The sequence below is a fragment of the Garra rufa genome, chromosome 3 (genome assembly GCF_049309525.1).
Source record: "Garra rufa chromosome 3, GarRuf1.0, whole genome shotgun sequence".
In the NCBI taxonomy this organism is placed as follows: domain Eukaryota; kingdom Metazoa; phylum Chordata; class Actinopteri; order Cypriniformes; family Cyprinidae; genus Garra; species Garra rufa.
In genome coordinates this window covers 29,180,614-29,207,646 of record NC_133363.1, presented here as the reverse complement: position 1 = coordinate 29,207,646, position 27,033 = coordinate 29,180,614, and the positions used below count along the sequence as shown (strand labels likewise).

Genomic DNA, 27,033 nt, shown 5'->3' with positions numbered 1-27,033 from the left:
CTGTGATAAACTGCGAGAGTTGCTTTCAATGTTATCCGTGAAGGAGGAAAGTTTAGTGGATCTTGACCGAGGCATTGAAAACGAAACTTCAACGGATGACTTGGAGGGTGAGATAACGAGCGCGCTGGAGTATCAAGACCGCATCATCATGTGGAAATCCCGGGCAAAGAGACTGCTTGAGAGAGCTTGAACAGGAAAGCGAACGGATAAGAAGTCCCGCAAATCACGAACGTTTGCCAGAAAAACGGTATGTCAAACTACCCAAATTAGTCATTGATAAGTTTACTGGGGAAATCAGTAAATGGCAGGAGTTTTGGAGTCAGTATGAAGCCGCGATTCATTCTAACGAAACGCTGAGCAAGAAAGACAAATTTGCTTATTTGAAAACGTACTTAGTTGACGCAACAGCGAACGCAGTATCAGGACTAACTCTAACAGACAGTAATTACGATGCAGCAATTGAATTACTACAGAACAGATTTGGAAGAAAGGATATTGTTATCAGTGCTCACATGTCTAAATTGCTGAATTTGGCTCCTGTTAAGAGATCGTCAGACATAAGGGCTCTGAGAAGTTTATATGATGAGTGTGAAATTCAGATTCGGAGTTTGGAATCTCTGGGTGTTCCATGTGACACTTATGGCAGTCTTTTGTGTCCAGTATTAATGCAACTGATGCCAGAGGACGTCGCTTTAGCCTATACTCGTCAGTTGGATTCTGATGGAGAATGGAAAGTGCCTGACCTTATTCAGTTTCTGCAAAGGGAGGTGCAAAGTAGAGAAAGTGCGCTGCAACTTACCAGATCAGAAAGTGCAAAAAAGGACAAACAGTTCAGCAAGAGATGCTTTATCAAATCAGAGATGACTTATGAAACAAGACCCAAGAAATGGACAGTGTCTTCTGCAGCTGCCTTATACACAGCTAGTCATGCTTCTAAGGCTTGTGTATATTGTGAGAATCTGAATCATAAACCTGAAAACTGCTCTGAATACTCAGTGGCTGCTCGAAAGGAAAGGCTGAAGAAGTTGGGAAGATGTTTTGTTTGTTTGGGGCCTAAACATATAGCAAAGTTCTGCAGGATCAAGGGAATTTTCTGCAGTAAGTGTGGACGTAAGCATCATCAGTCAATTTGTGAAGAAAACAACAAGCCGCTTGATGTTAACAGGGACAGTGCGGAGGATAATGATGCTAGTACTGAAGCTGTAGTGTCATCAGTGTCTAGCACTGTACAGCCAGAAGCTGGAGGGCAAACGACTGTGCTGCTTCAGACAGTTAAGGTGTGGCTAGAAGGTCCAGCAGGTAGAAAATTAGTGCGTTGCCTGTTGGATGGAGGAAGCCAACAAAGCTTTGTGCAAAAGAGTCTAGTGAAAACACTAGAACTACCAGTGATAAAAAAGAGACGTTGAATCTTCACACTTTTGGAGCTGAGGGTCCTGTAATTACAGAATACAGAAATGTGAAATTAGAAATTGAAAGTGTGTGGAATCCAAATCAAAGAATAGAAATCACAGCACTTGAAACTCCTCAAGTCTGTTCGGCTGTTATGAAAGTGCCTGGAGAACATGTGCATCAGAAGCTTGAAGCTAAAGGTTTGCAACTTGCAGATTTTGTATCGGAGGATACTAATGATTCTGAGCTTTCAGTGTTAATAGGAGCAGATTACTACTGGCAAGTAGTATCAGGAAAAGTCGAGAGATTAACTGAATCTCTTGTGGCCCTAGAAAGTATTTTTGGATGGGCAGTTCAAGGGCCAATTCCCATGTCTAGTGTAACAGACACGACTTACATGCAAATTTGTTTAGAAGAAGATATGCAGATATCAAAACAGCTACGGGCCTTTTGGGAAGTAGAGTCCTTGGGCATACTGAACAAGACGAATGAAAGTCCAGAGAAATCAGACGCCGTACAACACTTTAACCAGACTGTAACCTTCGAGAAGGGATGTTATCAGGTGGAGTTACCCTGGAAACCAAATAAACCAGAACTACAGAACAATTTCAGGGTAGCTAAGAAAAGGTTTGAGAAGCTGCAGAAAAACCTAAAAGCTGATGTAACCTTTTACACAAAATACAGAGATGTATAGAAGACTATGTGCAAGAAGGCATTTGTGAAGATGTTCCAAAAGAAAACTCACAAACAAGGAAAGCAGAAGCTGTTGAGTACTATCTACCACACCACGCCGTGATCAGAGAAGATAAAACAACAACAAAATTAAGGGTGGTGTTTGATGCATCCTCGCATGAGGAGGGTTGTCCATCATTGAATGACTGCTTGCTTACTGGACCGAACTTGAATCCTGATCTGTTAGATGTACTTATCAAGTTTCGACTACACAAAATTGCATTTACTCTGGACATCTCAAAGGCATTTTTGCAGATTGCTCTGGCTGAAAAGGAAAAGGATGCCGTCAGATTTTTGTGGCATCATGGTCCTCCAACTGACGACAAAGAAGTTGAGCTGCGCATTATGAGAATGTGTAGAGTGGTTTTTGGAGTTTCCCCAAGTCGTTCTTGTTAGCTGAAACCATTAAGCATCATATTCAGAAAAAGGAGTCAGAACAACCGAAAGCAGTAAAAGCCTTGAGCGAGTCGCTCTATGTAGATGATTTAATTGTAAGTTCTCCTGATGTGGATGAGGCATATAATATCTCCACAGCTGCCAGAGACATATCCTGCTAGAAGCGGGTATGAAACTGTGCAAATGGGTGACAAATTCAGCAGAACTAAAAGCAAGATGGACGGAGAATGCAATGGAGCAAGACCTAGTACCAGATCGTAGTGGAAATGTACTAAAAGTATTAGGTTTAGTATGGAGACCAGAAAGAGATGATTTTGTGTTCGATTTCAAGCAACTGTTGAATATTGTGGAGGGCAAAGGAAACACCAAGAGAAATGTTTTACAAACATCGTCACAAATTTTTGACCCCATTGGATTTCTGACGCCCTTCACTGTAAGAGTGAAATGTCTTCTTCAAGAAATGTGGGAAAGAGTTTGTCAAAGTTATGGACTCAGTGGTGTTGTGAAGTGCCACAGCTCCGCTTAATGAACATACCAAGGTGGTACGGAATTGAGATCCAACCTAACGTTCATGTGCACAAGCTACACATATTTTGTGATGCTAGTGAAAAAGTATATGGTGCAGTTGCTTATCTGCAAGGAGAGAATGAAGGTGGAGAAACTGTAACCAGTTTTGTAGCCTCTAAAACAAAAGTTGCTCCGTTGAAGAAGCTAACTTTACCACGTTTGGAGTTAATGGGAGCTTTAATTGGAGCTCGGATCGGAAATAATCTGCTTCGTCCCTTGAATAAGGAGAAAACCCACATATGCATGTGGACAGATTCACTAATTGCTTTACACTGGATCAAGAGTTCTGCACAAAGATGGAAGCCGTTTGTAGCTAATAGAGTAGCTGAAATTCAGAATCTCACGAACACTGAATCGTGGTCACATTGTGATGGAAAGAACAATCCAGCTGATTTAGCTACACGTGGAAAAAGTGTAGCAGACCTCGCACAGAACCTGCTCTGGTGGTGGGGCCCAGAATCCTTTACTCACGCTTACTCAAAAGAACCTGAGGAAACCTGCCTTGCTGAAGTGAACACTGAGCTAAGATCCAAGTATCAGGTCACCGTACAGTTTGGCGGTGTTGAACCAACAGAGCCTCTCTTGGATTTAGCAAAATACAGTAAGCTGAAAACAGTGTTGAGAATAACTGCATGGATAAAGAGATTCATAACAAATACCCAATCCAGGTGTAAAATTCAAGGCGAACTCTCAACAAATGAACTGATCGCAGCTGAGATATATTGGGTAAAGATAACTCAGGAACAGAGTTTCAGCAAAGAAATGCATTTGATTAAGTCAAGTCAAATGGTTGACAAAGATTCAAAGATCAAGGATTTGAACCCATTCATAGATGAGAATGGACTAATCTGCGTAGGTGGACTACAGCAATCTGAGTTCAGTTTTCGAGAACAACACCCATGGGTCCTTCCCACAAAGTCAAGATACTCTGAATTAGAGACCTGCACGGGACAGATTTTTCAGTCCCGCGCCCGCCCGCTCCCGCGGAAATAAATGTTATCTCGTCCCGCTCCCGCCCACGACATTCACGTTTTGTCCCGCTCCCGCCCGCAAAAGCCCGCTTAAATTAACCTATATAGATTTTTTCAGTACATCGGTTGAATTTACATGAAAAAGTTCTGTAACATCTCGTACGTTCCACTAGACCCCAGCATAAATGCTCTGGATAAAATATTTGTTATTTAGGCTAAGCATCAACATTCACAAACCACTGTTATTCTTAACAAAAAAGCAAACATGAGCTACTGCGTGCATCCACGGCAGAATGCAAGCAAACAAAGCTCCTTTAAAGCTGACATCTCAGTACATACACAATCTCATAAAGCTCTTATAACACAATTGATATTATGCACAATTAACCTTTCATAAATGTCTACACTTTGAGTGTTGTAATTCATAAGCACCCAATAGTCAGCACTGTTCAATACTTTTGAGCATTGAGTGGATTTTAACTTGAACACCACTGCCTATTCTCACACTTACTAATCATATTTATGTTGTTCTTGCAGCTTTTGTGCAATAGGTGAATAACAATTTTTTGTTTTTAGATATTTTATGTTTAGATATTTCTATTTTGCGGGAGTCCCGCGAATCATTTTATTTTCCCGCATCCCGCACACACACGAGTCTCTACCCGCCCGCACCCACACTTGTCCATCAAGTTTCGTCCTGCGCCGCACTCTGTTGCGTTGGGTCCCGCAGGTCTCTACTCTGAATTGCTAGTTCAGAGTTATCATGAAAGAGTGATGCATTCAGGTGTAAGAGATACTCTAGTTCAGGTAAGAGAAAAATACTGGATTCTACGTGGTCGCCAGCTTGTGAAGTACATTTTAGGACGCTGTAAAATTTGCAAAAGATTGACAGAAAGACCAGCTCAGCAAATCACTGCTCCTCTGCCAAGGGACAGAGTGACTGAAGCTTCCCCTTTTGAAGTAACAGGAGTAGATTTCGCAGGTCCATTGTATGTCAAATCGAACAATGTATCAAAAAAGGCGTACATTGCACTTTTCACGTGTGCTGTTACACGAGCAGTACATTTAGAATTAGTGTCAGACCAAACTACAGAGAAGTTTCTACTTGCTTTGAAAAGATTTATAGCAAGAAGAGGTGTGTGTAAAAAAATTTACTCAGACAATGCAAAAACATTTAAAAGGGCGGATCAAGATCTGAAAGAACTGTGGAAATCCTTTAAAATTTCTGAGCTTACAGAATTCTTTGCTTCAAGATCCATTGTTTGGAAATTCATTGTAGAACGTGCTGCTTGGTGGGGAGGTTTTTGGGAGAGACTTGTTAGGTCAGTAAAGAATTGTTTGAAGGAAGTCCTAGGGAAAGCTTCTCTAAACTTTGAAGAGATGACAACTATTTTGACAGAAGTAGAAGCAGTTTTGAATTCTAGGCCACTTTCCTACTTACACAGTGAAGCAGATGAGCCCCAACCTTTGACGCCTTCACATTTCCTAATAGGAAAAAGACTAACATCTCTGCCACCAAAAGCTGTGGTCTCAGAGTCCAGCTACTCAAACTTGACTAAAGAACATGCAAATCGGTGATGGAAGTACCGACAGAGACTGCTGACTACCATCTGGAACCGTTGGCGACAAAACTATTTAATGGATTTAAAGTCAGCGCATAAAAGTGATTCAGTAAAAGCTACTGTGTTAAAAGAAGGTGATGTTGTCTTAATTGGAGAGGACAGAGTACCACGTCAAACATGGAAAATGGGAACAATTGAGAAACTACATTCAGGAAGAGACGGCCTAGTACGCTCATGCAGTGTCCGTACTTCATCAGGCAATGTGTTAAGAAGACCTGTACAGCTAATATATCCCTTGGAATTAGTTTAAATAAACAACCCTAAAATGAGAGTATGAACCTAGTTCATCGGGTGGGAAGATGTTGAGACTTTGTTTACAAATAGTTATTTTATTTTTCTTTGAATAGAGACATGTATTACAGTTCATGTAAATAACTGAGAAAACTATGTCTTTTACTCCTATGTTTGTTCAGTTAAACATTTAGCATATAAGCATTGCATTTGTATATGTGAAGTACATACTAAGTATTCATATACGTTGATAATACGCAGCTTGAAGTAGTGCAGCGGGTTGCTGACACGAAAAATAAAGAGAGACATATTATGACATACGTGTAATCGTCTGGAATCTTTTCCCCCGAACTTTCACTAATAGGCACTCACCCTGTGGCCTTGTCTATTCGTGTGATATTGCTCTTATATTATCACATTACAAGCAAAGTACATACAAATTACATTAGTGTGTTAAGTGGCTACAATAAAAAAATACTAACAATTATGAAAATCAGTAATTGTTTTCAAAACACTAGGGTTCTGCATTAAATTTTTGAATCAGCTCACTAACATAAATGCATAACCTAGCAAAATGTGGAGAAATCTAAGTTAGCCATTAAATATTCCAGACTCCCTAAAACTACCCCTCACTGCACAGGAGTGAAATTTACTGCATGCCGCATACAAAATACAGCAAGTTTAGCAGTGAGCACTAAATGTACACATACTCACACCAACACAAATGCACAAACTTAAGCTTGCGGGTCAATATTTCCTATCAGAAGTGTGACAGTGCTCTCTCTCACACCTGCAGAGCAGTTCAAATTACTGAATAACACTGTTCCCTCCAAAGTGGAAAAAAGGCAGTAAGTGGAAAAAAAGAAATGGAGTGGGAGGAAAAAGAGAGTCTAGGGAGTGTATTAAAGAGATGTAACATATGAAACACGGCAGGGAAAATGAAAGTCTTTAATAAAAAACAAACAACTTAGAGAAATCGACTTATTTGATCATAGCTTTATATATTGAGGTATATGACTGACCTTTTTCTGTAAGTCAGAGGTTGAGCAATCTAACTCTTCATTATCAATAAGACTGGAGTCTCTGTTCAGTCAAAAACAATGCAGTCAGTATCCAAACATCTAACAGACACTTTCAGATTATGCAGAGTTCATTTGAATGGACTTACTTTAGTGAATGTCTCCTTTGAAAAAATAAGAACAAAATGACTCCAGTTGCAATGACCACCAGGATCAACGCTGCACTTAATCCAACACTGACAGCTGCAGAGTTCACAATTACACACACATATTGTTGCTCATCTCCTCATGGAAAATAGTATAATTATATTCACATAAACGCATGCGCATATACTCACCGATCTGACTGCCTAATTTACTATCCGGTATCACAGTTGTTGTGGAAGCAGTTGTGAGAAAAGGTTTCTCTTCGATATGACAACGATTACCAGTCCACTGTAATGGACAACTAGAGAAAGACAGAGAAAAACATCATTATTGCAGAATCACGCATACACTGACTTTGAATGGCAGAGATAATTCATAAGGGAATGTTGGCTCCTTGACTTTCCAAAAGAGAAATAAATAAATAAGTGTATGAAATTTTGCCTGGAGACATGAGCTTAATATCAGCAACAGCCTTCCCTCGGCTCCTGTAATGAGAAAAAGACATGCATTCTCTCTTTGTCTCTTCCTTTCTCCTTGTGTTTTCTTTTCCTTTTCTTGCATGTGGGGAAGATCTTTTCACATAAAGAATGTCCTTAAGCTATTCTGCAATCAACCTCATGCACACACAGATACATTAGTGTCTATGAACAAGAGACTTAAGTAATTCTCATAATTTATTAGCAATGACATACACCATTTCAAAGAGAAAGACAAGGAGAGAGAAAACATTTGAGGCTTTGGGGGGTTGATTTAAAACGGAGAAAGATTGTGTTTCTTGGCACGAGCAGAACAGTAATTACAGAAAGCCGCCGTTGGCAGTCCGCTGAAAAGTACACGTTTGAACTGAGAGTCAGGGTGCTGATACTCTTTGTATAACTCGCTCACATTTCAATGTGATATTCGGCTGGCACTGTAGGGTAGCATGAATAATTCAATGCAAAGATCTCCAACAGGGTCTTGTCACCTGCCTGACCATGACCGACAGGTGAAGGTGGGGATTTTTTTTTCCACAGGTAAAACTGAAAGGAGGTTTCAGGTCAGAATTTTGACTTTTAGTAAACACTTTCTGTAACCCAACAAAAAAACATTACGTATTTGTCCTCCACAACAACCATACAGTTGAGGTCAAAAGTTTACATACACCTAGCAGAATCTGCAAAATGTTAATTATTTTACCAAAATAAGAGGGATCATACAAAATGCATGTTTTTTTTGTATAGTGATAGTTGTTCTTGAGTCCCTTCTTTGTCCTGAACAGTTAAACTGTGCTCTGTTGTTCAGAAAAATTCTTTGGATCCCACAATTTTTTTTTTTAGCATTTTAGTGTATTTGAACTCTTTCCAACAATGACTGTATGATTTTGAGATCCATATTTTTACAGTGAGGACAACTGAGGGACTCATATGCAACTATTACAGAAGGTTCAAATGCTCACTGATGCTCCAGAAGGAAACACAATGCATTAAGAGCCGGGGGGGGGGGGGGGGGGTTGAATATGAAGATCAGGGTAACCCTTCTGTGAGACATGTAAGTATCTTCTGTAGCATATGAAGGGAAGTACTAAATGAAAAAAAAAAAACTATGATATTTTTACAAAATAAGAAAAATGTAAACATTTACATTCTGTTCAAAAGTTTTCACCCCTGGCTGTTAATGCATAGTTTTTCCTTCTGGAGCATCAGTAAGCATTTGAACCTTCTGTAATAGTTGCATATGAGTCCCTCAGTTGTCCTCAGTGTGAAAAGATGGATCTCAAAATCATACAGTCATTGTTGGGAAGGGTTTAAATACACAAAAATACTGAAAAACCAAAGAATTTGTTGGACCTGAAGGATTTTTATGAAGAGCAGTTTAACTGTTCAGGACAAACAAGGGACTCATGAACAACTATCACTAAACAAAAAAAAAAACAGCTGTGGATCATTCAGGTAACAACACAGTATTAAGAATCAAGCGTATGTAGACTTTTGAACAGGGTCATTTTTATAAATTCAACTATTATTTTCTCTTGTGGACTACATGTAAATGTCTTTTATGTGAAATATCTTATTCAGGTCAGTACTAAATAATAAATAACTTGCATTTTGTATGACCCCTCTTATTTTGATAAATAATTAACATTTTGCTGGTTCTGCAAGGTGTATGTAAACTTTTGACCTCAACTGTATGCTTTGAATTAATCTGTATTTGCAATACATTATAATCTTATGTTAATGGATAGCTTCTGTAATACTTTTAAGAAGAGTCAGTATTTGATTATTAATATTTTGGGATACAAAGTGTGTGCTTGAGAAACTCACATGCACACTGGTCCTTTTTCCTGTACTGCACATGTCCCTCCATTGAGGCAGTATCCAATGGGACACTCTGAAAAATATAATAATGACTTATTATAATCATATAATCATATTATAATTATCATACTGAATAATTAAGTGCAATTAGGAAGTCATTTTTACACTATTAATTAACACAGATCAAGTGCTACTTTCATAGTGGTTAAAGTTATGGGCTAGCAGCTAAACAGTACAGGTCCCAAGTCATTTCGGGTCAACCCTTAACAAGGGAGTCACAGGGAGTCTCCATTAATGATGTGTCCTTGACCGAGGCACTTCACCCCGACAGTGCTCCTGGGCCACAGCTCCTTTAATCTGAAGATTGCAGGGATAGTGCCCTGAAGAATGTGCCCACTTAATGAGAAGTAATATATTATGTAACTCCTAAAAAGTCACTTTATTTGATGGGCTTTATGTTGCTCATAAATTTTTAAGCTATAAATTTAACCTTTCATTTATGGAGTTAAGGAAAAAAAGTATGTACTGATCTTGTCTTTGTCTATCCCTTTCTTCCCATCCTCTCTCACATGATGAACAATAATTTGCAGTCTCAGAATCACTCAATCGCAATCATTTTTTGACTCAGATCAGTATGAAAACACTATTCAAATGAAATTCCAGAATTATTTTTATTCTTTTTAAAAAATAGATAAGAGTTATTGTGAAGGATTAGTTCACTTTCATAATAAAGATTTTCTGATGATTTACTCACCCCCATGTCATCCAAAATGTTCATGTCTGTCTTTCTTCAGTTGAAAATAAATTAAGGTTATGAGAAAAACATTCAAGGATTTTTCTCCATATAGTGGACTTCAATGGGAGCCAATGGGTTGAAGGTCCAAATTGCAGTTTCAATGCAGCTTTAAAGGACTCTACACGAGCCGAGGAATAAGGGTTTTATCTAGTGAAAAGATCAGCCGTTTTCTGAAAAAAAGTACATACTTTTTAACCACAAATGCTTGGCTTGTACTAGCTCTGCGATGCGTGTCCTCAACGTCATGGATTACATAATCACATTGGAAAGGTCACACGCGGTTAGTTCTCTGTCTGTGTACTGTGGTTTGAAAAGGTAGGGTAGGGACAAAAAAACTCATTTTCTCCTCCAATCTCAAAATCGTCAGACATCGTTGTTTTGTAGGCCGTTTGTTTGTTCCACTTTGGCTTTGTAAACACTCAGTATTTCTGCCTGAAGTCAAGCTAGTGCAAGACAAGCATTTGTGGTTTAAAAGTATATAGTTGTTGTTTTTTTTTTGTAGAAAATTTCTTATTCCTCACCTGGAATCGTGTAGAGCCCTTTGAAGCTGCATTGAAACTGCAGTTTGGACCTTTAACCCGTTGGGCACCACGGGTCCACTATATAAAGCAAAATCCTGGAATGTTTTCCTCAAAAAAAAGTTTCTTTTCGAATGAAGAAAGAAAGACATAAACATCTTGAATGACACGGGGGTGAGTAAATCATCAGGAGATTTTTATTCTAGAAAGTAATCTAATCTTTTAAATTTCTATTTCGCACAATATTACTAAAATGGTTAATTTCTAAAAGAAAGGGAGATACAAGTTTAAAGATGTTACTTTATGCTTCTTTAAATAATTAAGCGAGATAAATGAATGTGTTTTACCATAGCAGCTGGACTCATCAGAGTTAAAAGGAGGGCAGTCAACAATATGGTCACATCGACTTTGATAAGCAACACAGTCTGCTGTCGCCTCACACACTAGTTCTCCATCATCACAATCCTTAACAGCTACAGAGACAGACAGAATTGCATCAGTTTGTTTTACAGCTGTGATATACTACAATGTATATTAAACAGATTTGTGCTTGGGTCTTACGGCATCCATATTCGTCTTCTCCATCAGGGCAGTCTAAAACCATATCACAGCGCATTAGAGCTGGAATACAGCTGTTGTTCATGCAGCGGTATTCCCCCGTCTCACACCCTGTTTGAGGAGGCAAAGTGCCAGGAACCACACTCGCACACATCTCCTCATCCGAGCTGTCCAGACAATCCACCTCACCATCACACTGCCAACTCAGTGGTATACACTCAAACAGATACAAACACTGGAAGTGCTCCTTGTGGCATGTTTGTGGGATGGGGGTCACTGGACCTGAAAATAAACAGAAACAAAATGGTAAACCCAGTTTGAATTCAGCAAGAGATAAAAATCGAAAACAATCAGTGATTTTGTACCTCCAACAAGACATTGTCTAGTGAAAGAGATGTCATCCACGGCAATGTCAGTCCACTGGTCTGCACCCACTTCTGCGTGAACGATCACTCTGAATGGTGATGCATTTGATAGGATGACACTAGCATAATGCCAGCTGTCTCCATGGTTTCCGCAGGTTGCCCACATTAGCAGGGGTGTTCCACTGCGGCCCACGGTATACACCTGCAATATAGTACCCAGACTTCATTACGCAGCCTTCAAGAGGTGCTTTAAAGCTCAGTGTTTTCAATATTTCATTGAACTCCTGCATAGTTGGCTCCAAAACTTTAAAGCTTATTTTTCATTACTCATTTTATGAACCATAATATATGCACTTTTTTTTCATGGAATAAGACCAAAGAGGGAAATGTACTTTAAGACTGCTATCTAGCAGGATGCAGTGCTCCAATATGCTCAACTTTGTAAGGGAAATACTGCCCAGAGAGAGGTGAATATACACTAGAGTTAAATTTGTTTATAATGTTTAGTCACGTCACAATTAGATCATTAACACAGATGATTAATGTTTTCTAGTTTAACACAGGGGTGGGGCTAGGGTTGGCCACTCTACTCTGCTGCTTCTGTCTCTTTTTTTTTTTTAAAGAAATGCATTTATTTAGCCACATAAAACAGGAGACTTTATACTGTGCTCGTAGCACCTAGCAGCCTGTATCATTTCATATTAAAGTGCAAATGAAACTATGAGCATGCATGTCTGATTCGCGTCACATTTAGCAGTGGCAGCTCTTAAAGTAATAGCAGTCAAATAACCCAGTTGCTGTGATGTCTATTAATCCAAAAGACCAAAAGAAAAAAAAGAAAATCAATAACATTTGTAGCCAATAACATTTAAGGAGCCCACTATATTTAATTTAGTATTTAGTGTTTGATAACTTTCAATTTCTGTATATTTTCTACTCGCTGAAAGACACAGGTAAATGGGTTTATGGGAAGATTTCATTAAGTTCACTTAAATTAAAAATTGTTATTTTTTAAAGTCTACTAAATTGTAAAATTGATAGCTCTCAATTATACTGTAATGTTGAATGGCTATACAGTGAGGGAAAAAATAATTTGATCCTGTGCTGATTTTGTACATTTGTCCACTGACAAAGAAATGATCAGTCTATAATTTTAATTGTAGGTTTATTTTAACAGTGAAAAACAGATAAATCTATAATATAAAATATAAAATATATAATACAAATTGATTTGCATTTTAATGAGTGAAATAAGCATTTGATCCCCTATCAATCAGGAAGATTTCTGTCTCCCAGGTGTCTTTTATACAGGTAACGAACTGAGATTAGGAGCACTCTCTTAAAAAGAGTGCTTCTAATCTCAACTTGTTACCTGTATAAAAGACACCTGTCCACGGAAGCAATCAATCAATCAGATTCCAAACTCTCCACCATGGCCAAGACCAAAGAGCTGTTCAAGGATGTCAGGGACAAGATTGTAGACTTACAAGACCATCGCCAAGCAGCTTGGTGAGAAGGTTAAAACAGTCGGCTCCATGCAAGGTCTCAAGTTTCAATGATCATGAGAATGATGAGGAATCAGCCCAAAACTACACAGGAGGATCTAGTCAATGATCTCAAAGCAGCTGGGACCATAGTCACCAAGAAAACAATTGGTAACACACTATGCTGTGAAGGACTGAAATCCTTCGAAAATCAGCTGGGTATTTCAGCATGACAGTAACCCAAAACACACGGCCAAGGCAAGTGACTCAAGAACCACCAAGTACTATGTCATGTTTTGTGAAGGGGTCAAATAATATTTCACTAATTAAAATGCATATAAATTTTTAACTTTTTTTAAATGCGTTTTTCTGGATCTTTTTTGTTGTTATTCTGTCTCTCACTGTTCAAATAAACCTACCATCAAAATTATAGACATTTCATTTCTTTGTCAGTGGGCAAACGTACAAAATCAGCAAGGGATAAAATATTTAGTCAATGGTTAAATATTAGGAAAAAAAGAACAATTTCCTAAAAACATCAGTAATATTGGTATTAGTGATACTCACCTTCAGTCATAAAAAATATTTACCAAATATTAAAAATATATGGTCTTTATGTTGTTTCTACATTAATTTAAAGATTGAATGTGAAATTATTGCAGTTTAAAAGTATACTCAAAAACTTTAATGCTAGGTGGAATTAATCGTCATTAATCGCAATTAATTTTAGAAAAAATGTGTGGCTAAATTTTTTTTTTGTCTATTTCCAATAAATGCTGTTCTCTTGAACCATCTAGTTGTCACAGTTTCACAAAAAATACACATATAAAGCTAATTATAAATAATGTTTCTTGAGCAGCAAATCAGCATATCAGAATAATTTTAGACTGGAAATTCAGCTTTTTCATCACAGGAAAATATATTAAAAGAAAAAACAGTCATTCTAAATTAAATATTTCACAATTACAGTTTTTCTGTGTTTTGAATAAATAAATATAGCCTTGGTGACCTTTTCAGAAACATAATAAAAAATACAGTCTGCAAACTTTTGAATGGTATGGTAAAAAGAACTTATGCAAAAGATGTTGTGTGTATTTCGAGATTTATTTGTATTAAAGTACATTATTATCTCACCTTCAGTGCACCCACGTGACGTGAGCCGTACATGTGGAACCAAAAGCGCAGATGACATATACCAACACCCGCAGGAAACTCTGTCTGGCTTATTAATCTGGCAATATCTCCTTTTCTCTGAGCACTGGTGTTCACATACAGGTACCCCCCTCCTCCATCTGAAAGAGTAAACCAAATGTCATCTTCACCACATTAAATATTGACTTCAGCAAAAATCCCTGCTAAAATATGTAGGTTTTTAAAAATTACCATTAACAATTACCATGGAGTTTAAAAAATGTAATCATTCACAAGCATAAAAAACCTATTTAATACCTTTACACCACTACTCTCCTACAAATATTAGAAACAATTTCCTATCTTGTCAAAATGAGATTATATTATTATAGTATTATGATTGTAACAATAAACATTATATTTCACTGCATGACTCCTCCACAGCTTTACTCGAAAGACACACTGTGTAGCAATTTCCTTGACTCTTTGTCTGGCATGAAAAATCAATAGTAGGTTCAGTAAATCGATCACCTTTTAGAGGGCAGACTCATTTTCACAATTAAAATAATGTACACTTAACACTTTCAATGAGAGACACTGGTCTTTCAGCAGAACAGGACATGAGTATATGAGAGGCAGAAATCCAGCTCTTAATTACACCCACTGACGAAGTAGCCAGAAAATGGCTTTTGGTGATGGATTATTCTGAGCTTTAACCTTTTGGTTTTTAAATCATGCAACAATTCATTAGATGATTCAGACGGCTGGCTTCAATTTTAGAGAAACTGCATCTCATATTCATGGGAAACTTGTACGAAAATTGCTATTTTGTCCACAGATATTTACATGAAGTAGAAGGGTTTGGACTTAGATTCATATGTGGCTTGTTTTGGATCCAGAATCAGGTATTAATATTATAAAGCAGTCTGTATCACTGTTAAAAGGAGGTAAGAAGAGTCACTGTATTCACAGGGACTGTCAAATAGCCATTCAGAAAAAAACACTCAGTATAATTAGTGCTGTCAAACAACAAACAAAATAAAAGTTTCTGTTTACATAATATATGTGTGTGTGTAGTGCACTGTGTATATTTATTATGTATATATAAATGCACACACATGAATGTATATATGTAAGAAAAATATGTTGTGCTTATATATTAAAAAGTTATTTATCAATATAATATTAATTATATGCATATAAATATATACATGTAAATATTTTCAAAATATATAGTTTATGTGTGTGCATTTATATATACATAGGCTAATAAATATACACAGTATAAATACATATAATGTGTAAAAAAAAAAACATTTATTTTGGACGTGATTAATCACAACTAATTGTTTGACAGCACTAATTATAACAATAAACTTAGTTTTTAGCACTTAGTAATGCACATTTTCTTATTACATGAAGCAAAATAAAGATTTTATGATGTTACTCTTTGATGATGATATGTGTGTGTTTAATAGACATATTTGTATTACCCTGGTGATTTAAGATCATAGGTTTTACTAACCAGGGCTGTGGTCAGCTGATGGTCCAGTCCCATTATGCATTCTGCCATAGCCTATATCCCAATCAAAGTCATCGTAAGGATCCTGAGACAGCTGACAGGTCTCCTGCCAATGGTCGCTGGGCATATCAAAGTTACAAGCTCCTGGAACATTTACTAAGAGACCACATGAACAATTGAGATATTAGCTCCACAGATATTGTATTAATATCTATTTCATATTTTCATTGTATCTAAAGTCGAGGTCAAAAGTTTACATACACTTGATTCTTAATACTGTGTTGTTCCCTGAATGATCCATGAGCTTTATTTTTTTGTTTAGTGATAGTTGTTGAAATCCTTCAGGTCCCACAAATTCTTTTTTTTATTTATTTTTTTAAGCATTTTATGGTTTTTGAACCCATCCAACAATGACTGTATGATTTTGAGATCCATGTTTTCACACTGAGGACAACTGAGAGACAACTATTAGAGACGGTTCAAATGCTCACTGATGTTTTATTAGGAAAAACAATGCATTAAGAGCCGGGGGGTGAAAACTTTTTGAAATTTGAAAATCAGTAAATTTAACTTATTTTGTCTTCTCGGAAACATGTGAGTAGGGATGTCCCCATCAGGTTTTTTTGCCCTCGAGTCCGAGTCATTTGATTTTGAGTATCTACCGATACTGAGTCCCGATCCAATACTTCTATAATACGTAAAATAAATAAATAAATAAATAAATAAATAAAGAAGAGCGAAGAAACTGATCCAGGATGTTCCTTATTTTTTATTTAATTCACCTTATTTTAACATTCAGCAACTCTGTTAACAAACAGAGCACTTCTGTGAGGTAGCTTGAACAATCAAGTAATAAATTACATAAATTCTTCACTTCTGGACTTTAGTGCAATAGTAAATGTAAAAAAAAGTCTAATATAAAAACAAATAGCACCTCAACTTAAAATACCCGGCAGGCATGTAAACAAATAAAAAAATAAAAGTGCCACAGTGTTTGCTGTGTTTCTGTGTGGAGTCAAGTGGTCTAACTCTGTGCCACCGCATAACTATAGATGTGTTAAAAAATAATGAGAATATATATACCAGAGGTTGCGTTAGACTGTTACATTGCCATCATTTTGACGGACAGGGTCGTAAAAATTCATCATAATTCATTATTACCCGTCATTTTAATTTTCATATTTTAATTATAACACATTTAATTGCATTTATTTTTGTTCACGTTTTAATTTTAAATATGTTGAAGAGAACAGATGAGACTGCTTAACTTTTCATGTTCAACACCACACCCCGCAGTGACATCGATTTTAATATATTCTCATTTTAATGAGCAATATTGACCAGTAAATCCCAGTCGATCTTTTGGTCTATGCTGTTTTCAGTCGATGACTAACAAGTACATATAGTGCGCCTCCCATCCAATAAATCGTAATGAAACAAAGTCTCAAATTTCAAATTCAATTTCATTAGGAAATTCAAGCAATAAATACCGTTTTGGCGCTCTTTAACACTAGAACCGCCACGGGGTAGATTTTACCCGTACCTGTTATTCAAATGTAGCTACATAACAGATTTTCAGTAAAACACTCAAGTCTCCCAGTCATTGACTTTTACTATAATTGTGTAATTGAAAATCACCTGGTGTTCAAAAGTGTTTAGATAATACCAGATCCAAGGATTTACAAGGTCACAACCGTCACTTGCAGTTCAGAACTTCACTGAAAAATGAGCTGACGCGTATAGAATGTGCGCGTCCGGTGTGCGATACCTCCAGCTGTCCTCGGCGCGACTCGACGTTGCGCTGCGTTTCTCGTCCGGTGTGCGACCCCCTTTAGAATTTATACCTAAAAGCGCCAGCGCGGGTCAAATTTACCCACTATATAACGCGTGTATTTTAGTGCTGTCATAATCTTGCCGGTTATGTTTTTACATTGTACATTGCTAGGCAGCGCCTTTTACTCACTGAATTAGTGGTTATCAGTTTCATAAATAAAGTCAATATGAGTAAAAGAAGGCAGCTGATTTTTGATGAAGAGCTATTACAAGCACTAAATACCATGATTATTGGAGAGTCTCTTATGCGTCCTGGGTCGCCTCAGCATCTGACGGCTCATCTGAAAGTGATCTAATATTTAGATGTTTTAGCCTAACGTTACACATATTGTTAAAACTTTGGATTATTTATTTAATTTTTGTTTTGCAATTTCTATTGTTTATTGTTCGCAACTGTGTTGCTATTTATTCTAGTTTGATCGTTTTCTAAAAAAATCAAAATAAAAAATCCGATCTTGTATACTTTTTTTAATTTCTTTTTTTATTAAGTTTATTTGTGTTGTTCTCTTATTCATATTATAAATTATATAAGTAAACAAATTAATAATTCATTAGGTGAAGCTGTGCACTTGAATTTCACATCTCATCATCCTATGCAGTGTGCGCAAGTTATTATTGCACATTGTTGTCTATGGGCTATTTTCGTAATTTAAATAACATGAATTGTCTAAATTTATTGAATAATGACAATAAATTAATATTACACCACACAATTATGTAGTTACATCCTTTTAATTCCCTTTGTCAGCGCAGTCTTTATGTTAAATTGACTGTTATGAAAACTGACTGTAGCATGCATAAAAATCTATAAACAAAACAACAGGGCAAAAAAATAAGTTGATGACTAGACAATCATTTTTTATGACACTAGACACTTCTTTATCAAGACAGTGGCATAATACAGTGAAATAAAATCTTCTTTAGCCATATCAAAACACTTCTTTGCGCTTGGGTAAAATTTACCCGCATGGCGGTTAGGTATACAGCGACCTCTCATAAGTCGCGTTAAACGAAAATTGTCCGTCATTGACGGAATTTTTGTTGCAATGACAGAAAAATCTGAAGGCCGTCCGTCACTTTGACAGATTACACAGAAAGAGGGTGATCTAGTGTAATTATTAGCTGTAATTCCCACCCCTGTCCAGTTGGTGGCGAGTGCGCTCCAGTGTGGCAATAGAGCACTTCTTTACGGTGGCCGAGAGAGGCCAACGCGCTGCAAACAGAAAAAACGACAACAAATTAAGAAAACATCATCAGTTTGAAAACACAGGCTGCGAACACACGAAGGCGCTGCAAACTAACAAACGCGCTGCATATAGCTCGGTCCACAACGGAAATGTTTCAGGGGGACCTCAAAAAGTGACAAACTCATCTGGGACCTGATTATTTATATCACTGTATTACCTGATTATTTATATCACTATCACCTTTAAGTGATACTATACTATCACTAAAAGGTGATAGTTCACCGATAACACCTCTGCTCTGACCAACAGTCACTGAACAAATAATCAGGTCCCAGATGGGTCGTCACTTTTTGAGGTCCCCCTGAAACATTTCCGTTGTGGACCGTGCTATATGCAGCGCGTTTGTTAGTTTGCAGCGCCTTCGTGTGTTCGCAGCGCGTTTCCATATTTGTGTTTGCGTTGCAAGGATTTGCAGCGCCTGTGTCTTCAAACTGATGAAGATGTTTTCTTAATTTGATGTCGTTTTTTCTGTTTGCATGTGTTTTCTTGTTTGCAGCGCGTTGACCTCTCTCGTCCACCGTACTTCTTAGTACTACTGCGCCAGTGCGTAATGAAACGCATAGCAAAAAGCAAAAGATTAGTAACAGTTTATTTTCAGTTCTGGAGCAAGTGCTCTGTTGCCACACTGGAGCGCACTCGCCACCAACTGGACAGGGGTGGGAATTACAGCTAATAATTACACTAGATCACGCTCTATCTGTGTAATCTGTCAAAGTGACGGACGGCCTTCAGATTGTTCCGTCATTGCCACAAAAATTCCGTCAATGATGGACAATTTTTGGTTAACGCGACTTATGATATATATATAGGTAGGTAACGTCCGATTCCGATCGAGTCTGAAACCACGTGATCGGGCCCGATTTCCGATCACGTGATCGGATCGGGACATCCCTACATGTAAGTATCATCTGTAGCTTCTGAAGGGCAGTACTAAATAGTCATCGCAACTTCATTGTGTTCAAAAGTTTACACCCCTGGCTCTTACAGCATTGTTTTTCCTTCTGGAGCATAAGTGAGCATTTGAACCTTCTGTCATAGTTGCATGAGTCCCTCAGTTGTCCTCAGTGTAAAAAGATGGATCTCAAAATCATACAGTCATTGTTGGAAAGGGTTCAAATACAGAAAATACGGAAAAACCAAACTATCACTAAACAAAAAAAAATCATTCAGGTAACAACACAGTATTAAGAATCAAGTTTATGTAAACTATAAAACGCGGCCAACTATTATTTTCTCTTGTGGACTACATGCATACATCTTTTATGTGAAATGTCTTATTCAGGTCAGTGCTAAATAAAAATAGCAGGCATTTTGTATGATCCCTCTTATTTTGGTAAAATAATTAACATTTTTCAGATTCTGCATGTATGTATGTAAACTTTTGACCTCAACTGTATATTGTATTAATAGTCAAGGTGCATATACTTACTGCAGTCTATCTCATCAGACTCATCTGAACAGTCAGCTTTACCATCACACTCCAAATGATACTCAATACAGTCTCCATTATTACACACAAAATCTGTAACAGCAGGGCATGAACCAGGATGCACAGCTCCTGAAATACAAGGAAACTCTTTCAGTCTCGCTGATCTGAAACAGCAGAATTAAATCTTACAAAATGATCATCTAACAATGAAAAGATGTGAAATCCAAATGATCTATGAAGCATGACCATATTCAACATTATTGCTCAAAAAGCAATAAAACATCATCCAATCCAGAGCTGTTCAGTATGAATATCTTCAAATTCATTGAACGTAACATGACTGTAAAGTAAGATCATTCAGGCTAAAATCTGTCCTGTTCAATTCTCAGAAAATTTGAATTATAATGCCATGGGGATAAAAAGTCTTTATCTAGGAACAGAAATTCCTTCCAAAGCACATATTCCCACAAGAAAATAGGTTGTAAAAAATGGATTCCATTGCTCTGTTCCTCTTTACGGTTCGATAGAGCTCATTTATTTACACTGTACCACTGATCCAAGTTATACAGCCTGTTATATTACAGACAGCTGTGAGTAACTGTAGTTTAGTTTAATTATTTATTGGGTGCAGGGAAACTTGCTGTACATTTCAAAACCAAAAAAGAAAAACCACAACTGCAAAAAGGGTCATGTTCCTATACCTAAAATATATGATAAAGCCATGAATGAAAAAAACAAAAAAAACAAATTATGCTTTGATCACAGATCTGCTTCTCACATAGTCTTACTAAACGATCCACAAGCTCAAGTGTAATTACTGTGATTCAGAAGTGCCAGTATGCAAATTAAATCTGACATTTTCCATGTCAAGCCTAAGAAGCAAAAGAGGAACTTATTCTGACTTTCATGTTGTTCCCTGATGGCTTGTCAAAATTAGCAAATCAATTCTCATCCAATTAAACGGTGGTACTGCTTTCCATCAGGCGCTGCCGAGCACAACCCTCAGAGCCCTGAGCTGGTCAAGCTTATGCATGAACATTAAGCAAAAGAGACTCGTGGGAAATAAATGTGGAGATGAGAACTGGAGGCATTGTTGCTTGCCTCTGAGCATCACTGCTCAAACTAGACTTTCACTCATTGTCCGTAGAGCGTGTCCTCAAGCGTACATTGACATTTATGCTCACATCACCTCAGGTAGTCAGAAATCAAATTTCAGCTTGTTTAAAGCTATATTAACAATAAGAATGGAAATCAACTACCTTGAATGAAAAAAAAAACACTTACGTGGTGCACAGTCAATGAACTGCAGGTCGTCCAGAGCTGCTCCACCACTCACGTCTTGTGTTCGAACAGCTTCAAATATGAGAATAAAGTTCCTCAGGCTCTTCAGGGGTACCTCCGCTTTTCTCCAGTCCCTTCGCATCTGCCGCTCTGTCCACACCTCCCTCAGCTCATTTTCTGTCTATCCATGACATAGCAAAAATTGTAATTTTTTTGTCTTTTCTGCATAAGATGTATGAATTCTAATCCACTTTATTTTTGCTGTTTGTAAATTTAATGTATCTGGCTTCCAGTCTTATCCACATCCAGCTATTTTTAGCTGTACAAAACAGCTCGTTTTGTAGCTTGATATTGCAAATTGGTGTGTCTTACCATATTATTTTAATGTATTATCTTAACTATGAACACACTGGTTTGTAGTGCAAACTGTTTTACTGCACGTTGTTATTCTTCTTGTTATTTCCCTACAGCGGCTAATGAACCGGAAGTCTCGCCCATAGGCTTACATACGTTGAAGAATAAGGTGGATTATACACACATATTTTTATTTATGATCTCTAATAATCTTTAAAGGTGGAGTATGTAATTTTGACAGTTAGCAGTTAAAATAAGTACTGCAGTCTAAATTCAAAATATTAAAAGATTACTCAGAGTTACAGTTTCTCCCGCCCCCTCTTCCACAGACTTGATGCTCATGTGGGTTGCCAGATTGAAGACAAGCAACAGGAACAAGTGCATATGACAATAGAAGATGACAAGCTTTATACTATACGCTGATGAGTTGATATATCCATAATTTAATATGCCTATTGTCATAGAGCTTTTTAGATGGATGCCTTGGCTTTTTAGGTCAGGTTGAATCTACAATCTCTGATTCAATTTGTTTAATGGATTCCATGGTTACAATACGCCAGGGGTGTCAAACTCAATTTAGGGTGAGGGCCGGATGAAAAGAAATGTGACCATGTGCGGGCCGAATCTCCTTTTTTCATAGAATCTCCTTTCAAATCATAGTGCACCAAATTACAAATGAATTTGCAAAAAAAATAAAAAAATAAATAAAGAAAGAAAACTAGAAATACACAATATTCTGTAAAACTGCATTAAATAAGTCCTCAGAAGAAACTGTTCATTAACACTTGTATTCCTTTTTGGGAAAACAAAGTTGTCTAAGTAATGGCAAACAAAACCCTTTCCTTTTAACATTAATATTATTTGTCAGATACTTTTTAGTAATAAGAAATAACAAATGCTAAAGATTATGTGTACAGACAGTTACATTAAATATGAAGCTATATGCTACAATATAATTTACAAACTAGAAAAACACTTGCCAATTAAAAAAAACTGCCTTTAACATATTTAAGAACTTAAAAGCTTATACATAAAAATTACATTAATACATAAAACACAGTGGACCAGCAGCTGACATGGCACCCCAGACCATCACTGACTGTGGGTACTTGACACTGGACTTCAGGCATTTCCCTCTCCCCAGTCTTCCTCCAGACTCTGGCACCTTGATTTCCGAATGACATGCAAAATTTGCTTTCATCCGAAAAAAGTACTTTGGACCACTGTGTTTTATCAAGGGCAGGGTCAATGCAGCTAGCTGTCAGGAGATTTTGGAGCACTTCATGCTTCCATCTGCTGAAAAGCTTTATGGAGATGAAGATTTCATTTTTCAGCACGACCTGGCACCTGCTCACAGTGCCAAAACCACTGGCAAATGGTTTACTGACCATGGTATTACTGTGCTCAATTGGTCTGCCAACTCTCCTGACCTGAACCCCATAGAGAATCTGTGGGATATTGTGAAGAGAAAGTTGAGAGACGTAAGACCCAACACTCTGGATGAGCTTAAGGCCGCTATCGAAGCATCCTGAGCCTCCATAACACCTCAGCAGTGCCACAGGCTGATTGCCTCCATGCCACGCCGCGTTGAAGCAGTCATTTCTGCTAAAGGATTCCCAACCAAGTATTGAGTGCATAACTGAACAAATTATTTGAAGGTTGACTTTTTTTGTATTAAAAACACTTTTCTTTTATTGGTCGGATGAAATATGCTAATTTTTTGAGATAGGAATTTTGGGTTTTCATGAGCTGTATGCCAAAATCATCAATATTAAAACAATAAAAGGCTAGAACTACTTTCAAATGTGTGTAATGAATCTAAAATATATGAAAGTCTAATGTTTATCAGTACATTACAGAAAATAATGAACTTTATCACAATATGCTAATTTTTTTAAAAGGACCAGTATGTAAAAAATAATGGTTAAATCTAAAGAAAAAAATACTTTGGATAGGAACAATAAGCAGGCACTAGAAATGAGAACTTTAACAAATAAACATCTAGAATGCATTTGTAATGCATTAGGTTTGACATACGCACGTATACATGCGTACTGAGATGCGCAGATGAGCTCAAACGTCACTCGAATCCGCAGCTTCAAATAAATTATCCGCCCCTGTATATTTCTCTGATTTAGCTAACTTTAGCCGATCTTCCTATTGCAGTTATTCTATTCTAATTCTTAGTTTTGCATGATGATATGATGAATGGATGGTTCATTTTAACAGCTGATCTGATCACACACTTATATACGCTTAATAACTCGTGCTTTTAAAACAAATCCACGCTGAAAAGAATGACGTTAACTGACATCTGGACGTGACTCTCCGCAATCTCTGATGAAATCGGTCAGGTTTTCTCTATATTAGAGCCGTTCTGAACTTACTATATGAACGCATACTGGATCCTTGGACTAAAAGGGGTTCACCAGTATAAGAAATTTCAGATGGTAAAATTCTGTCTGTTTTCATTTTTAAGGTATTATTTTAGTTGTAATGTACTGAATAAAATTAGTAATCAATAATAATTGTTATTTTACCACTCGCCTCCCGGACGGAGCGGGCGGGGTAACGTTAACGTAAACAGTGCATCAACATCAGCAACCAGCTACGTCGTTAACGTTAGTCCTCTCATCGAGTGTTACAGAGAAAGCAATGAATATCTTAACTTTGTCTTTCAGCTGATGGTTCAAGTCTCTTGCAAGGTCCCCAATTCTTTCAGCCACTGTATTTCTTGACAAGCTAATACTGGCAAAAGCCTGTTTTTTTTTCTCAGGACACACAAGCTCCGCTGTCTTTACCATACACGCGAGTGCTTGCCACACATCTCTTCAGTTAGCCGACGTGTTCGAAATTTGATTTAGGCGCCGCCGCTTTAGAATGCGCATGCGTGTTAGCGGTTCCTGCTGAAGCGCAATAGAAGCCAAATGAAATTATCAATAATAAAATAAAAATGAATAAAACTAAAGACGATATTGCCGCGAATACTCGTACATAGACTTTATTTAATACTACTACTACTAATAATAATAATAATAATGATAATAAAAAAAGATTTAATATTAAATATTATTGTTCAAAGCATTCCGCGGCCGTATTGGACGACTTAGTGGGCCGTACTCAGCCCGCGGGCCGCATGTTTGACACCCCTGCAATACGCTGTTGTTTCAACCAACTGGCCACCCAGGGGTCCAAATACTATTGGGTAGACTGGCAGTGGGCAGAATCACAATGACCAAAACAAAAACAGACATTCTGACACAAAATGTGCATTTCAAAGTAGAATAACTGGGTGTAGCATTGAACTTAAAGGGTTAGCTCACCCAAAAATGAAAATTAGCCCATGGTTTATTCACCCTCAAGGCATCCTAGGTGTATATGACTTTCTTCTTTCAGACAAATCCAATCAGAGTTATATTAAAAATTGTCCTGGCTCTTTCAAGCTTTATAATGGTAGTGGGTGGGTCTTTTTATTTAACAGTCCAAAAGAAGTCCAATAAAGTGCATCCATCCATAAAAAAGGTGCTCCACACGACACCAGGAGGTGAATAAAGGCCTCCTGTAGCAAATCGATGCATTTTTGTAATAAAAATATCCTGTTTCAGGCAGATGACCTAAAACGTATGCATAGCGCTGGCACCCATGAGAATATTTTAGTCTCGCAAAAAACAACGTTTGTTTACAGGAGCAAAGGAAGCAAAATGTCCTTACTTTAGCAAAGGAAAACCAGTCTCCTCTTGGCTTATATCGAAATCATCCGACATTTTTCTTTACAAATCGTCATTTTTACTTCTAATTCGTAACCGGTGCTTACGTCATCTGCCCGAAACAGCTAGTGTTTATATTATTTTAAATATGGATATTTTTCTAACAAAAACGCATAGATTCGCTACAGGAAGCCTTTATTCATTCATTATTTTTATCACATATAATTTTTTTGGTTTATGAAGCCGTTTTATTTGGGTATTCCTCTTGAGGTATGTTTCATAACACAAACTTGATGTGCTAAATGGTTTATCTCAGCTTAGAATCACACATAACACAGCACTGAGAATTCATGTAAGAACATGTTTCGCAATTTGACATAACTAGTTTCAGCTCATGTCAACAAAGCTCTAAAGAAGACCTACATACTTTCCCTGATTTATTCCAGTGGCACTGTGTTTTTGCTCCGCTTGCTAAGATCTAATCAGGTACCTTAAGGAAGAGCCGGATGATTCCTGTGGCTTTCTCAGAAATATAGTACCAGAAGGTGAGTTTACATGTGGCACTAGACTCCTTCCACACAGAACTTCTCATGTGAGCTTTATCACCCTTCAAACCCACAGGAGTAGCTGCCAGATATACAAAGTGGCCTGTGTGGAGAAAGACTGACATTAGTAATACCCATGTAATAGCTTTTATATCATCAACAAAATTCCTCATGGAACAAACCTACTAAGTGGTAGAGGTGTTCAAACTTATATCCTGGAAGCATTCATCAAGATTTAATGCCACAAACTTCACACACTTTTGTAACTTTGGCTGGGTCACTTTTAGAAGAACTAATTTTAGCAGTCTTGCAACTAACAAAATGGAACAGACTGATAAAAATCTGCATGCACGCACTCCTGAAAGTTTTATAGTGCAAACTCCACCTCTTGAATTGATTAGAAGAACAGAGCAAGGATTTGTGGGCATTATCAGTCTAAAAGGCATGCTTCCATGAGTATTTCAAATATTCACTAAAAATAGCACAGTAAAAGGAACTTTGATTAAATATTTTGAATATAACAGAATTTTGGATGCACAAATCTTGATCTGGCAAAAAACAAACTGAAGTGTAGTTATTCTGAAAATTACAAACAGATGAAGCTAAACTGCAATTGTGCATGCTATTGGAGTCAGAAATAATAGAAATATAGGACTGCCAAATGCTGATGTATAGACTCTGCTAGGACATCTGACTATCAAGAATGGATTTCTCACTTACTGTATCTTTTTTAATGGGATTTTGGGATCATGCAGGACTGTTAATGCTAGAAAACTTTGCTTTTGGAAAAACAAACAGAATCACAAGCTCACAGCTACTTTATTAATAAAGATATCTTGCTGAGATAAAGTGAAGCAGAGCACCAAATCAATAAAGGAGGCTACACTGAAGAGAC

At 37.3% G+C, this 27,033-nt stretch overlaps 1 protein-coding gene across 1 annotated transcript in view; it reads right to left on the bottom strand.

Annotated features, from left to right (window-relative positions):
• The window catches only part of malrd1 (MAM and LDL receptor class A domain containing 1), a 75,485-nt gene that overhangs the window by 4,825 nt on the left and 43,627 nt on the right, over positions 1 to 27,033 (bottom strand). The window contains exons 20-31 of the mRNA XM_073835865.1: positions 26,084 to 26,241; positions 21,536 to 21,713; positions 20,252 to 20,380; positions 15,746 to 15,898; positions 14,224 to 14,381; positions 11,606 to 11,807; positions 11,244 to 11,522; positions 11,030 to 11,155; positions 9,375 to 9,441; positions 7,266 to 7,375; positions 7,077 to 7,170; positions 6,931 to 6,991 (exon numbers count right to left, since the gene is read on the bottom strand). Of these exons, the coding sequence (XP_073691966.1) occupies positions 6,931 to 6,991; positions 7,077 to 7,170; positions 7,266 to 7,375; positions 9,375 to 9,441; positions 11,030 to 11,155; positions 11,244 to 11,522; positions 11,606 to 11,807; positions 14,224 to 14,381; positions 15,746 to 15,898; positions 20,252 to 20,380; positions 21,536 to 21,713; positions 26,084 to 26,241 (1,715 nt within the window). The remainder of the gene's footprint in view (positions 1 to 6,930; positions 6,992 to 7,076; positions 7,171 to 7,265; positions 7,376 to 9,374; positions 9,442 to 11,029; positions 11,156 to 11,243; positions 11,523 to 11,605; positions 11,808 to 14,223; positions 14,382 to 15,745; positions 15,899 to 20,251; positions 20,381 to 21,535; positions 21,714 to 26,083; positions 26,242 to 27,033) is intronic.